General features: G+C 34.8%; 1 protein-coding gene across 11 annotated transcripts in view; it reads right to left on the minus strand.

Moving 5' to 3' along the window:
- Window positions 1-15,065, minus strand: part of CCDC122 (coiled-coil domain containing 122) — an 85,491-nt gene that overhangs the window by 63,213 nt on the left and 7,213 nt on the right. For all 11 annotated transcript variants that reach the window (XR_008493448.2, XM_054447015.2, XM_054447013.2 and 8 more), the window contains exons 3-6: window positions 11,379-11,540; window positions 10,742-10,851; window positions 1,711-2,109; window positions 820-936 (exon numbers count right to left, since the gene is read on the minus strand). Coding sequence is in view for 10 of the 11 variants with exons in the window: in XM_054447015.2 (XP_054302990.2) it covers window positions 820-936; window positions 1,711-2,109; window positions 10,742-10,851; window positions 11,379-11,424 (672 nt within the window). In the remaining variant the exon portion in view is untranslated. The remainder of the gene's footprint in view (window positions 1-819; window positions 937-1,710; window positions 2,110-10,741; window positions 10,852-11,378; window positions 11,541-15,065) is intronic.

A 15,065-nucleotide genomic window follows, 5' to 3' on the forward strand; every position in this document is an offset into this window, starting at 1 on the left:
GTCTTACTATTTATTGTTTTATAATGAACCTTAATGTCTACAAGGGCAAAAAAAAATAGTAATTTATTTAGATTCCTAGTAAACTAAAAGGTAAAATCGTGATTTTTTTAATAGCGAATATGTGAAGATGAGGATTTTTATCTTTCATTTCCTGAGATGCTTTGTATTGTGTCAAATTAGTCAAAAACAAGTTGAAACATGCATATTTTTATTTTCCAAATTAATGTATTCAGGTGAAAATTATTTGCCCTTAATAGCATATTATTTTACATTTCTGTTCACCATTCATCCAAACAATAATGACGACAGAAGTCCACAGGTGGCACCGCAACACATTATGAATTTACTCTGACTTTCAATTTTGCATATTTTCAGTTTGTTTTTTTAACTTGACTCTTGATAATTGCGAATATGAAGTCAGAGAGGTTTGGAAAGACAATGCTTTCCATTGTGTTTTATCCTATTTTGAGGAGTCTTTGATATCTAAGAATGGGCATCCTCTTTGACTACATAGCTGCTTTCTAGCCATTAATTGGGTATCATGTTCTTAGTGGAATGAGAAAAACCTGGAAGAACCCTTGCCCAGATTTAAATAGGAGTGAATCCTTGCATTGTTTGAACACATTCACATATTTGAACATCTTTGAATGAGGGGGTTATCTCTAGTTATCTATTAATGATTTGTATTTACTAAATTTTATAGTTCTTTCTTGTTCTTCAACTGTTTTGAGTATTGAGAGTAAACTATGGAAATATGAATATAGGGTAAGTTTTAAAAATGGTCCCGTAAAACATTGAAATCTAGATAATTAGACTTACCTCTATTTCTTTTCTTAATTTTTCATGTGTCTTTTTTTCTTCCTCAAGAAAACAAGTTTTTTCAATGATAGATTCTTTTACAGTTATAATTTTATCCTTTAAGTTTGTAATGTCTTCCTGTATGTTGACAACATTTGAAATATAGAAGTCAAAAAAGGATGATCAATATAAATCCAATATTTCAGTGTTTCTATAATTTAAGAAAACTAGCCAAATCAAAATTTAGTTTTGATAAATAGCATTAGAATATTACTTCTATAGGTATACAAAAATAAAGAACTGTTACTCAAAGAAACCTTACATTTGAAACAGAACTAAAAACCAAATGAAAATAAGACAAAAAGGAAAGTGGTAGTTATGGTGGCAATTGCCGAACAACAGTGTAAAAGACACTTTTTAATTCTCTAGCAAGAAATGATCAATATTTTAAGTCTGTGTCTTCTATCGTCTTCAAAGAACAGTAAGAGAAATAGTAAGATGCTTAAGGTTCAGTTATTAATTTATATTGCTTGCATAACAGCATTAAGTGTACTAAATTGATTTGAATTGGTCTGGATCCATTGGCATAGAAGCTAAGGCTTCAACATTTTTGTGAATTACATTTTCTACAACAAATGGATTAATTGTTCACTGTGACTTTATTTGACCATATATTTTTATAAATCTACAGGGGATTTGTGGATGTTTCCTTTATGCATTTGAGCATCTAGGGTCGTTGTTATATAACACATGTACTTATTCCAAGTTTTTTTCAATTATGAAAATAGTTTCTTCAGGTAATAGAACAGCTATGGGCATTTTATTAACTTCACAATAAATTTATCATTTATTGTATGTACTTGTAAAAAAGGAGTAATAGAAAAAATAGTTTTACTAAGTAATTTTGCACACCTGTACTTGTGTTATTCGGTTCCCTCCTGGATTTTGAAGATCTTGCATAAGTTCTTCTTTCATTGTCTTTAATTTTTTAACAAAATCTTGTTTTTCATGGAGTTCAGTCATAAATGACCATTTGCTCTCTACTTCCCCCAAACTATTTTTATGTGCTTTTATTTTTGCATAATATGCATTATATTTTATCATGTGTTCCTCAAAATCTTCTTGGGCCGTTTCTATGTCAAATTTAAGCTTTACATTTTCTGAATGTAAGGATTTGATTTGAGTTTCCAGGCTATCACAATGAAGTTTGGTATTCTCTATGGTGGCATCTTGTTGATAAATTTGTCTTTCTGTTTCTTTAGTTTCTGCAGAGATAGCTGCTATTTCTTTTTCAAGCTCATGAAGTTCATTCTGTAATATATTTTAACATTATCATTATTAATTCAAAATATTAAACATGAGAGGAAAATCAATGTTGTAATCCATAATGAATATAGGAAAAATCACTTATAAGAATATATTTATCAGATATTTAAAAATTAATGAATACAAGGAAACATACAATAAACACAATTATCTTATAATTTCACAAAGACCTTAGTTATATATTTTTTAATGTTCATCTAATTCTAAATACTAAAATCTCATTGTTTTGACATTTTATATATGTAAGATACTTTATAATAATTTTACTAATTTATTTATAGGCATCAGAAGTATACACTCAGGAAAGACAATATGATAAAAAATGATAAAGCCCTGAGTTAAGAATCAAAAGATCTAGGTTCCAGCACCCTTATTGCTATTTACTAGTTTGTATGATCATGCATAACAAACTTAATTACCCCATTCAAACTACACTTTCTCCATTTGTAAAATGAGTATAAAGATATTTATTTTGCTGCCCTGGGGCATTTTGCATTGCTAACTGCTGCCTTCTTTTTAAAGCCTAGTTTTCACACCACCAGTCTTTTCCGGTTCTCCTTAGAAATTTCTGAGAATTCCTTCTCAATCTCAACAGTTCCTTCAAATATAGGTCTTCTGCAGATTTCAGTCATAATTTCCTCTTCTCACTCTCTATATATGCTCCTTGGGTAATTTCACCCAAATTTACATCTTCAGCTATATATCTGCTGATGATTCACAGAATATAAGTGGCTGCTGAGTTCTACACCCTGCTGCCAATGGCCATCTCAAATTCACTATATCCAAAAATTGAATGAATCCTTTCTACAACCTCAGCCTATTACTCCTTGTATCAATTATCCGTTGCCAGAACCACAAAACCTCAGTAGCATACAACAATACATGAGTATATATTGCTGACATGACTAGGAGCAGCTGAGGTTGGCTAGGTAGTTCATAAGCCTGGGAGAAGCAAGGGTTGGCTAGGTGGTTCTGCTGATCTTGGTTGAATCTGCCCAAGTGTCTGGGGATTGGCTGATTGTAAGATGATTTAAATTGGCTTTAACTGGGCTGACAGGGGTGTCTTGGCTTTGCTTCATGTGTATCTTCTCCTCCAATGGGCCAACCCAGGCATGTCTTATGATAATAGTAGATGCAGAAGAGTGAAATTCAGTTATGGAAGAGTTTTTTAAAGCTTTTGTTTGAGTCACATCTGATAACACCCCAGCTAGTCACATAATCAAACCCAGAGTCAAGGGGTGGAACTGTGTCCATCCATTATGGGAAAGCATTGTAATGTATGGCAAAGGGTACGGATAGACTAAGGGATGAAAAATTGGGACCAAAAATGCAAATTATCACACTCCTATGTTCCCCAACTTAGTTAATGTTACCACCTTAGCTCTTCCCTTCTTTTAAGTATCTGTCTAACTGTTTCTCAAATTCTGTAGATCTTCCCACCAAAATAATTCTGTAGGCCATCCTCCATAGTCCTCTTCTTATCTACCATGGTCATTCTTTTTAAGTAAATTTGTAATGTTAGAAGGCATTGTTTCAAAAAATGCAAACTTCCTTGTATCCTTTTCCTGGCAGAGAAAAAGGAGGTAAGTTCACTGAAAAATACAATATGGCAATGAACCTCAATTTTTATCATCAGCTCTGACGTTTCAAATGCTCACTTGACATTTCTATATGTATGTTTACCAGACATCTCAACTATACATATTCAGAAAAAAAAGTTTAATTTACACACCAAACATATTCCTCCCCCAGACTTTCTGATTTCAATAAACTGTACAACTTTCCACCTGGATACTCAAAAGCCTAGAAATCATTCTTGATTCTTCCCTTTCCCTTACCCCCACAACCTATTTCTCATCAAATCCTGATGGTTGGGCCTCCAAAATAAAATCCCCAATGCACTTCTGACCAGTCTTTGTAGTGTGACCTAATGTCTAACTCATCTCCCTATTTCCATTCCTCCCCACTCCCCCAACTAGTCTGTGTATATCAGGCAGAAGAATCTTTTCAAAACATAAATCATATCATGTTATTTCCCTGCTCAACATCCTCCAGTGGTTTCCCATTGCATTAATAACAAATTTCAAATTCCTGGAAGTGTTTTATAAGCCATATATGCCTAGTGCCTATCTACTTTGCTATGCTTCTCATCTACTACTCTCCCTTTTTCCAGTCTCCTTTGTTGATTAAATATATAGTTCCTTCTGACCTAAGGGCATTTTTAATTATTGTTTGGTCTACTTTAAAATTCTCTACTCCTGGCTATTATCTGTTGGGTCTTTGTCTTTCACAATTCAGTGTTATTATTATGTCTCAGAACGGTCTTCCCTAAATCAAAATATAAATGAACCAACCACTATTCCACTCCTCCTCTAGTTACTCTCTACACATTACCCCATTGTATTTCCTTTGTAATACATCAATCTTTGAATTATCTTTATTTTGTTAATTTATTGCTTGCTTCCCCTGACTAGAAAGTAAGCTCTGTGGCTACAGGAACCATGTCTGTCCTCATTACCACCATCTTCCCACTGCTTAAAACAGTAACTGGCACAAAGTAGGTGCTCAATAAATAAATAAATTCATTCAATAAATGAGTGAATGACTGATGCACAACCAATGGTCAGGAAAGGGACATATGCCCTGCTGGTTACATCAGGCTATCTATCAACTTTATTGGTCAATATAGGAAGTATATTGACCCATACAATTTGGTTATCATCTCTTCTCTTTCTTGGACTAATGTAATTGACTGTTAATTTTTCTTCTTGGCTTTAGTTTCTTTTGCCTTTACTCCATTTCTGCCCTTACATGAGAATTATGTTATTTTTTTCTTCTCCCCCTCTTCTTTAATCTCCTCTGCCTCTTTTCCTCCGTCTTCCTCTTCATCCTTTTCCCCTTCTTCTCTCTCCTTTTTAAACTTACAGCTTTATTGAGGCAAAATTAATATAAATACATATTCAAACTTTACAATTTGATGAATTTTGACCTTCTTGTGCTCATAAGACCATCACCACAACTAAGATAATAAATGTAGCCATTATTCAAAAAAGTTTCCTCCTGATACTCTGTAAATTCATTCCTCCCTTTCCATCTCTCCATTCGTAGGAAACCACTGATATGCCTTCCTTCTCTAAAGATTAGTTTGTTTTTCACTAATTTTATATAAATAGAATCATTTAATACATAATTTTAAGTCTTCTTTCAATAAGCATAATTATTTCAAGATTCATCCAAGTTGTTGTATATATCAATTCTTCATTTTTATTGCTGAGTAGTATTCTGTTGTATGGATATACCATATTAGTTTACTAGTTCATCTAACTGATGGGCATTTGGGTTCTTTCCAGTTTTCCAGTGGGCATACACATTTATTTCTCTTGGGTAAATACCTAAAAGTTAAATGGCTAGATTATACAGTAGGGATACGTTTAACTTTTCAAGAAGGTATAAACTGTTTTCCTAAGTGGTTGTGTCATTTTACAGTCCATCTAACAGGTCTGAGAGTTCCAGGCCTTCCATATCTGCATCAACATTTGTTACGGTCAGTCTTTTTAAACTTAGCCATTCTAGTGGGTTGTGTGTGTGTGTGTGTGTGTGTGTGTGTGCCTTTGTGTGTGTATATTATAGTGGAAATTTAAGTATACTGTTAGATGTGTTTTCAAATATTCTCTCCTAGTCTGACAACCCAAATGGCCAAAGGGCCCCAGCAAGAATACCTTAGTTTGTTTTCATAATAGTGTATATTGAAGAGCAAGTTTAAAAATTTTTTTGGATGAAAATCATCAAAATTTTTATGTCATATTAAAGAAATCATTGCCAAGCCCAACATCACTAAGTTTTTCTATGTTTTCTTCTAGATACTTTGTTGTTTTAACTCTTAACAATCAGGCCTTTGATTCATTTTGAGTTAATTTTTGTATATGGTTTGAGGTGAAATTTGAGGTTCAGAATTTTTTTTGCATGAAAATATCCAATTGTTCTTCTACCATTTCATGAAAAGATTACCCTTCTCTGCTGAATTGCTTTGATACATCTTCAAAAATCAATTGATATGTGTGGGACTATTTCTGGGCACTTTAGTTTGTTCCATGGATCTATATGTCTAGCTATATCATATTATCCTGATTACTATGCCCTATAATAAATATTAAAATCAGGTAGTGTGGTAACATGGAAAGATATTTGGTCTTTTTTCCCAGTTATTGGTACAAGGTTCCTAAAACTCTTGTGTATTAGTGCATTCTGTGTTGCTAAAAGAAATTCCTGAGTCTGGACAATTTATTCAAAAAAGGTTTATTTGGCCCATGATTCTGATGGCTGGAAAGTTGAAGACTGGGCATCTACATCTAGTGAGGGCCTCAGGCTGCTTCTACTCATGGTAGAAGGTGAAGAGAAGCTGGCATTTGCAGCAGTCACATAGTGGGAAAGAAAGCAAGGGAGGGAGCCGGGAGGTGCCAGGCTCTTTTTAACAACCAGCTCTCAGGGGAACTAATAGAATGAGAACTCCCTTGCTCCCAAAGGAGGGCATTAATCTATTCATGACGGGATCTGCCTCCATGACCCAAACACCTCCCACTGGGCCCCATCTCCAATACTAGGGATTAACTTCCAACACGAGGGTTGGACGGGAGAAACATCCGAACCATAGGACCTTGGGATCTCCTAAGTGACAAGGGTGATAGGAGGATCTTCTGTTCAAATGAATTAATTCTTGGTGGGTCCCTACATAGCTTTAGGATGGGGGCTGGCTGTCAAAAAGACCAAGCCTTGATTAGAAGACTGAAACTTTTAGCCCCATTTCCCCAGTCTTCTGGGAAGAAAGAGGGGCTGAAGATTGAGTTAATAATGTGATGAAACCTCCACAGGAAACCTTAAACTATGCGGGGTTGAGAGAGCTTCTGGGTTGGTATAAACATATTGAGGTGCTGGAAGAGTGGTGTGCCCAGAGAGGGCATAGAAGCTCCTTGCAGGCCCCCTCCCACATACCTATCCCCACGCATCATATCTTCCATTTGGCTATTCCTGAGTTGCATCCTTTATAATAAATGGGTAATAGGTGCTTTCCTGAGTTCTGTGAGTCATTCTAAAAATGCTCAAACCTGGTGAAGGGTGCAGGGAAAGTACGGGAGTAGGTTGTGAGAACCTCTGATTTTATAGCCAGTTGGTCAGAAGTATGGGTGGCCTCGGATTTGTGACTGGCACATGAAGCAGGGGCAGTCTTATGGGACTGAGCCCTTTAACTTGTGGGATCTGATGCTAATTCCAGGTAGATATAGTAGTCCCTCCTTATCCAAGGGGAATATGTTCCAAGACCTCCGTGGATGCCTGAAACCATGGACAGTACTGAACTCTATATACACTATGTTTTTTTTCCTATACATACATACTTATGATAAAGTTTAATATATAAATTAGGCACAATAAGAGAATAACAATAACTAACAACAAAGTAATTATAACGATATACTATAATAAAAGTTATATGAATGTGGTCTCTCTCTCCTATCTTATTGTACTGTACTCAACATGCCCGGCTGTTTTGTATTTTTAGTAGAGACAGGGTTTCACCATGTTGGCCAGGCTGGTCTCGAACTCCCGACCTCAAGTTATCCATCTGCCTCAGCCTCCCAAAGAGCTGGGATTACAGACGTGAGCCACCACGCCCAGCCAGGAATTTATTATTCCTTCTTTACAACTTCACAGATGGATAATTTGTCCTTACCATAGATCTTAGCAACTTCAGTGTATGATTTTTTTCTTTCCTTTAAGTTGAGAACTTTCACCTTCTCACTTAAGGTAAGTACTTTACAGCTTCTCTTTGGCATATGTGAATTGCCAGCATCACTACGCTGATACTTTGGGGTCATTAAGTAAAACAAGGTTTAGTTGAAGATAAGCACTATGATACTGCCACAATCAATCTGATAACTGAGACGACTCTAAGTAACTAATGAATGGGTAGCTCATATGGCATAGATGTGCTGGACAAAAGGACGACTCATGTCCCAGGCAGGATGGAGCAGGACAGTGTGAGATTTCATCATGCTACTCAGAATGACTTGCAATTTTAAATTTACAAATTGTTTATTTCTGTAATGTTCCATTTAATACTTTTAGAATGCAGCTCACTGTGGGTAACTGAAACTGCGAAAAGCAAAACTGCAAATAAGGGAAAACTGTTGTAGTGTCAGAACTGAATCAAATCATTGGACGCCAAGTTGGCATCCAGAGAATCAGAAAATTGGTTGTTAGTGTTAGAAAATGTCCCAGGTAGTATAAGATTTCCAACACTTTTCTTCTTCAAAATTGTTTTGGATATTCTAGGTCCTTTGCATTTCCATATGACTTTTAGAATTAGCCTATGTATTTCTCTCCCAAAAGCCTGCTGAAATTTTGACTAGGACTGTGTTTCATATATAAATAAAATTGAGAGAACTAACATATTAGCAATACTGAGTCCTCTGTTTCATAAAAATGATATACCTCTATATTTAAGTCTTCTTTAATTTTTCTCACCAATGTTTTACAGTGTTCAGCATACTGGTCTTGTAAACCTTTTGTCAAATTTGCCCCTAAGTATTGAATAGTTTTGATGGTATTGTAAGTAGTATTGCTTTTGAAGTTTTAATTTCTCATTTTCTCTTGCCAATGTGCAGAAATAAATATATTTTTAGATATTAATCTTGTGCCCTGCAATCTTCCTAAACTCACTTATTAGTTCTAATAGCTTTTTATAGCTTCCTTGGGATTTTCTTTAAAAAAAAATCATGCCATCTGTGAATAAAAACAGATTTACTTCTTCCTTTCTAATCTGGATGAGTTTTATTTCTTTTTCTTGCATAGCTGCACTGGCCTGAACTACCAGTACCATCTTGAATAGAAGTAAGAGAAAACATCTTTTTCTTGTTCCTGATCTTAGGAGAAAACCATTCGTTATTTCACCATTAAGTATGTGGCTGGTTGTAGAACTTATGTAGATGTTCTTCCTTAGACTAAGGAAGTTCCCTTTTATTTCCAATTAGATGAGAGTTTTTATCATGAATGGATATTGGATTATAATAAGTGCTTTTTATGTATCTAGAATTCTTTCTAAAATATAAATTTAATATTTGCTTCTTGCTTAAAATCTGTCAAATGCTTCTCATCAACTTTAGAATAAAGTTGAAGTTTCTTATCGTGGTATATATCTTCCATGATTTTTTAAAACATACTGTAATTTACATTACCATCAAACTATTTATGGTTCTAGGAATGTACCAATGCCATTTCAGGCCTCTGCAAATGTCCTCTGTGAATATCCTCAGGTTCTTTTTATTTTGAATATTATCTTCCTTACTCCCTAAACTTTAAACCTGTCCTAGACACCTAATCATTCAGATGAACTCCAGCTGACATTTAAAACTCAACTGAAACATCATTTCTTTTGTGATCACTCTTTCTCTAGTGTTAAATCTGTGTTGTGTTCATGCCTCTATCATTGACACTACTACTCTACATGTAATTATTTGTTTACTTCTTTCTCTTCCCAATAGATGGTAAGTAACATAAGAGTGAGGACAATGTTCAGCAAAATGCTTAACACAAAGTAGGCTCTCAATATAAACGGAATAAAGTCTATGAAACTCTTTGAAGCCTGAAAAGTTTCACAAAAAATTTCTTTACAAAAGTATGACATTATTTTTTGAATTATATTCTACTGTATAGATGTATTCTTTTCTAGAAGTGACTAACATAATACAAATATTTATAAGAAATCCATATCACCATGATAATACAATTATTGTCATTATATATCTACTGATGCACTTAAAGCCAATGATACTTAAAACCAATGTCAAATAGGGCCCTACCAGTACCATGTCCACCTGGTCCCCACCAAACACATTAACTCATTTAATCCTCATGAAAAGCTTATGGGCACGTCCTATTGTTATCTCTGTTTTACAACTAAGGAAACAGGAGCACAACAAATTCAATCATGGAACAAGAATTAGTAAATTTGGCCTTTTGAACTAGGCAGTTCAACTCCTGAGCCTACTCCTCTCATTTCTATGATATATTTAATAACAATCGTTACAGAGCACAAGATACTGTTTTCATTTTCATTTCTTTAGTCATATTCACATAGTATAGTTATATGTAATTATGTTGCATGTGAAGACCAAGAATGGCTCCCATAATCCCTGCAGTAGGATTATAAATATATTTAAAAAGGAAAGGAACATAGAGGGAGGCTACTTGAAATGTTCACTGACAACAAGTAACTCACAATCCATAGCTTGACAAACACTGGCTTAAAACTTAACATTCCTTCAATTCAGCATTTTAGGAAACACTATCAAATAAGGGAATGTAAAATAATTCTATCTAACATGTTAGGTTTTATATGCTTATCCTACAGTTGCAATGACATTGTTGAATCTTTGTATGTTGGGAGTGTAAAATTTTCCACAAAACTGGAATAGCCATGTAAACCTTACTGAGGGAGAACAGAATAATTGACAGAGAATAACTTTAAAAGTGACGCCCAATAATACATATTTTTAAAATAACCTCCTGGTCATTTACTTTTGAAGAAAGTAAAGACATTTAAAAGACTATATAAAGAAGTTACCTTCAAACTGAACAGAACCTTTTTGTTTTTTTCTATCTCTGATGCTTGTGATTGTTGTTGCTTTGCAACTTTCTCTACAGCATCAGCTAATGAACTTGCGTCTTCATTATCTACAATTAGACAAAAGAATAAAGTATATAATAAAAATTAAAATACAGCCATTTTAAGAAAGTTATGTTTCTTTACTCAAAATCATGAAATGTTTGATGCTTTTTCCTCCTAAACTAAATTTAGAATTAGTAATTTTCCCTTGCTGATACAAACAAAACCAAAAGTAAAGGCAACGATAATAGACAATTCAAAGTTGCCTACTGCAATGTTATACCTGTTCCTTTATGGAACCGTATAAATATTTTGATTGTCCTAATTTTTTTATCCAGACCACTTGCACATATACTATAATTATAGTGCTATCATAACAACTCTATAGCAATTAGAGTTGATGCATTTTCATTATAGGTCTGTATTTTCAGGTTGGTACGCCTTTTCTAAACACTGTATATGTTTGTCCCGGCTAAATGTAACTGCTTCCATCTATTCTAATTTGCTATCAATTTTAACACAATTATCCTGCCAGACTACTATTTTTGTTGTTGCTGATCTTTTAATTATGTATTTCTTAAGATTGTTTCATTACCTTCTTTAGGAAATCCTTGACTCTTCCTTTCTTTGTTGTCTGACATTTTCTGTGTCTGTAATCTCCTCTTTTCCCCTTTTTGATTTACCTTCTTTACTCCTACTCAATAATCTATATTGATAATCTTTCACTTTTGTTTTTTCCTGTTGTATATTGGTGATCCTGAAAGGTAAATTAATTGTCAAACATGTCACAGGGATGTCAATGACATTTTATCATTAGTGCCAAGAATTAGAATACAATGGTTAAGTGATTTTGGAATGAAAGTAGAACTGTATTTGAATTTTGCTTCTCCTGCTTTTCCGCAGTTGTGACCTTGAGTAAGTTTCTTAACTTCTTTGATCCTCAGCCCCTCATCTTTAAAACTTCATAAGGGTGTTCTAATAATTAAAGTAATATAAAAGCATGCTTAGAACAGTACCTGATATACACTGCATAATTATTTTGGGTTAGTATTAATAGTATGTAACTCCAGTACTATGATGAAATAGATTCTGAGATTATAAAAAGAATCTATGAGAAATGATATCAATAATGATTAACAATTTCTGCTATGGGTGTGGAATCCAGGAAATATAGCACTCCTGTCCAGTACTATTCTGGACAGGGTAAGCCCTAAGCAAATTTTGATCTACTCTTTATTTAGGAGTAACGATAGGAAGAATAAGTATTTTTCTCCTTAAATCACTAAATATCTTTTCTAAAGATCAATTAACTACAAAGCATTCATGTACTAGTTACATGTGATCAAAAAAATTTAAAGGATTGAAACCTGATATATATGCAACAAAAAAGAAAAGCAAAGTTAAATCGTTTCCTGTGTAGAGATCAAATCTATCTAGAAATATACAACTAAGCTAAAGAAATCCTGAGAGCTTACCTAGCAGAGTATCATAACCATTCCTTGAAATTTATAATTCTTTCCTGTCTCTTCATGTCACTTCCTTCAAATCTCACTTCAAACTTACTCCTTCATGAAGTCTTCCCTGATGCTGAGCCATTCACTCCGTTCATGTTACATCCTTTCTGCTCAACACACAGAACTGTCCCAGATTAGTGCTAATGAATCCAAATCTGATTTTCTCTCTAGCTCTTTCATTTGGGTTTCACGGTCACAGACTTCATCCTTAAATATATCTACCTTGAAAAATGCATGCCCTCTACATTTATACTTTCAGTATATACTGTCAGTTCTCTCAATTAATTACAATGGTAAATACTTATGTCATACTTACTTTGTGCTAGTCACTGTTGTTTCAAGTGCTTTAGATTAAAAAAATATATATAATGTTTATTCTGTGCCAGATGGTATTCTAAGAACTTTACAAACAGTAACTCATTTAACCCTGTAAGGTAGATATTATTACAATTTTCATTTTACAAAAAAAAGTACAGGGAGGTATACAAATGGATATAAGAATTTACCCAAAGAGAGCCATTCAGTGTAAGATATGTGATTTGAATTCAAGTATTTTGGCTCCAAAGTTCATGCTCTTAATGCTAGACTAAGATAGACTACCAAGATTATGATTTTTTATGGGAAGAATTATGTCTTCCATATATCACTCCAGAATCAAACTAGAGTCATCCCACAGTATATGCAGGGGATTGGTTCCAACTCACCCCCTTCCCCACTTCATATTGAAATCTGTGCATATTCAAGTCCCAAAGTCAGTGCTTCAGAGCTCACTTACATGAAAACTTCGCCCTCCTTACATGTGGGTTTCAAGTCACGTGTATACTGTATATTTGATACTAGTTTGGTTGAAAATACCCACGGATAAGTGTACCCGCATAGTTCAAACCCATGTTGTTCAAGGGTCCACTATATTTTGCATTCCTATGATGCTAAAACATCACTTTAATCAACTTACTCTTTCTATTCCCACTACTATCATCTACATGTCTTCTTTGAGAAACTATTCTGGTAAGGGGCATTTATAGAGCTGCTGCAGCTCCAACAGACCTCCAATGGCCTAATGACACAATTTGCATGCCTGAAGAGGTAATCCAATGAGTTCTTCATGCTCTTACCTAGCAGTAAATTCCTGCTAGGTAACTTACTTTCCTGGTGAGTCCCCATTTCTCTCTCCCCCAAATTACAGTGCAATTTCCATAAGCTGCCTAAAATATTGTGGGCATAATTCCCATTAAATTCTACATCCCTATTAACTTCAGTCTTCAGAAGAAACCAGGTCATTCTTCATCATGAGAACCCATCCTTATTCATCTTGGTAAGTCCCTTAGTGTGATGCTGTATTACCCACTCCCCAACCCTTTTCTATCCTTCCACTTTGACTTCTGAAATTCATGGGCCATCTTCAGCAAAGTCCTTTCTATTGTCAACCTTTTCAGTGAACTTCCCTTTTACCTTTTGGCTTTAACTGAAGTCCAAAGATACAGCTTCCTCATCCTCAAGCCCCTAAGTCTGGAGATGAAACATTTTTTTCTGTTCTCCATTCCACTGCCACCATATTTCCTCTTCTTCTCCCTAAAACCCTCTCTGATTTCTTTGAAATTCAGGCCATAGACTATATAGGCTTTATCTTTCTTTGTTGTTATCAGCTGTCTTCCAGGTCTTGGAAGGCTCATTCCTAGATTTATAGCATCTGACTTACTGTTCCTCTATCACTACTCTCTTGTATTTCTTTGGAAATTTCAATATCCACAAAAATAGTATATTTAAATCCCTGAACGCTCAGTTGTTTGATGTCTTCTTTCATCTATTCTCCCCAGCAACCCATAGAGTGTAACTCTACCTTATCCATAATCCCAGATGCAAACTACTGTTTATTTTTCTAGCTCATCCCATGTAGTATTTTGACAGTATGTGCTGTTTAACCCTGCAAGACTTCCAATCTATCGACTCTTGTATCTTTACACATTCCTCAGCCCTTTATGTATTCCCTCCTTACTTGGCTTAGAGTCCTTTGCATTCACCCTCATTTCCCTTACAGCTCACTCCCTGTCCTAATTCCCTGGAAGAATCTCAACCAGCTGCTTTGCTTATACTCAAGTAGCTGAATATGCTTAAAGAAAGACATATAACTATGCTGTTGACTCACTTTAAATTCGAGACCATTTATGTCAAGTGGGCCCTTGATCCTAGGCTCTTAAGATGCACCAAGTTATGCAGATGATTGTTTCACTCTTTATCCTCTGTCTTCAAACCTCCCACACCTCTTTTCCCTTCCTTTGAATTGATAATTTACCTTCTAATTTAACTGAGATAGAAGAAAAAAATCAGAGAAGATGGTAAATTACCCATCTACCAGATTTTGTACCTGCACCTGTATACCAGCATACTGTTTTCTTGCAATAAATAAAGTGTTCTTGCTCCTGTCTAAGGCCAATCCTCTACTTTTGTACTCCTTTCTCACAGACATTACTTCTTTGAATGGTCCCTCAACAGAATTTCCCCATTTACTTGGTCAAACGTATTATTCTGAACAGCCCATCATAAATCAACAACCACTACCACCACCAACCTTGCTTGACACCATAACCTCCTTCAGTACTGACCCATTTCTTTGCTCCCCTTTAAAGCCAAGATCCTTGCTCTCCACTTCCTCTCCTCTTTCTTCTTGAACCCACTAGAACCAGTCATTTATCATTGTACTTTTAAAACTTTTATCACGGTATCTATGAGCTCTACATTGCCACATTCAATGAACAAGTTCCGTCTTC

The sequence above is a fragment of the Pongo pygmaeus genome, chromosome 14, assembly GCF_028885625.2.
Source record: "Pongo pygmaeus isolate AG05252 chromosome 14, NHGRI_mPonPyg2-v2.0_pri, whole genome shotgun sequence".
Classification (NCBI taxonomy): domain Eukaryota; kingdom Metazoa; phylum Chordata; class Mammalia; order Primates; family Hominidae; genus Pongo; species Pongo pygmaeus.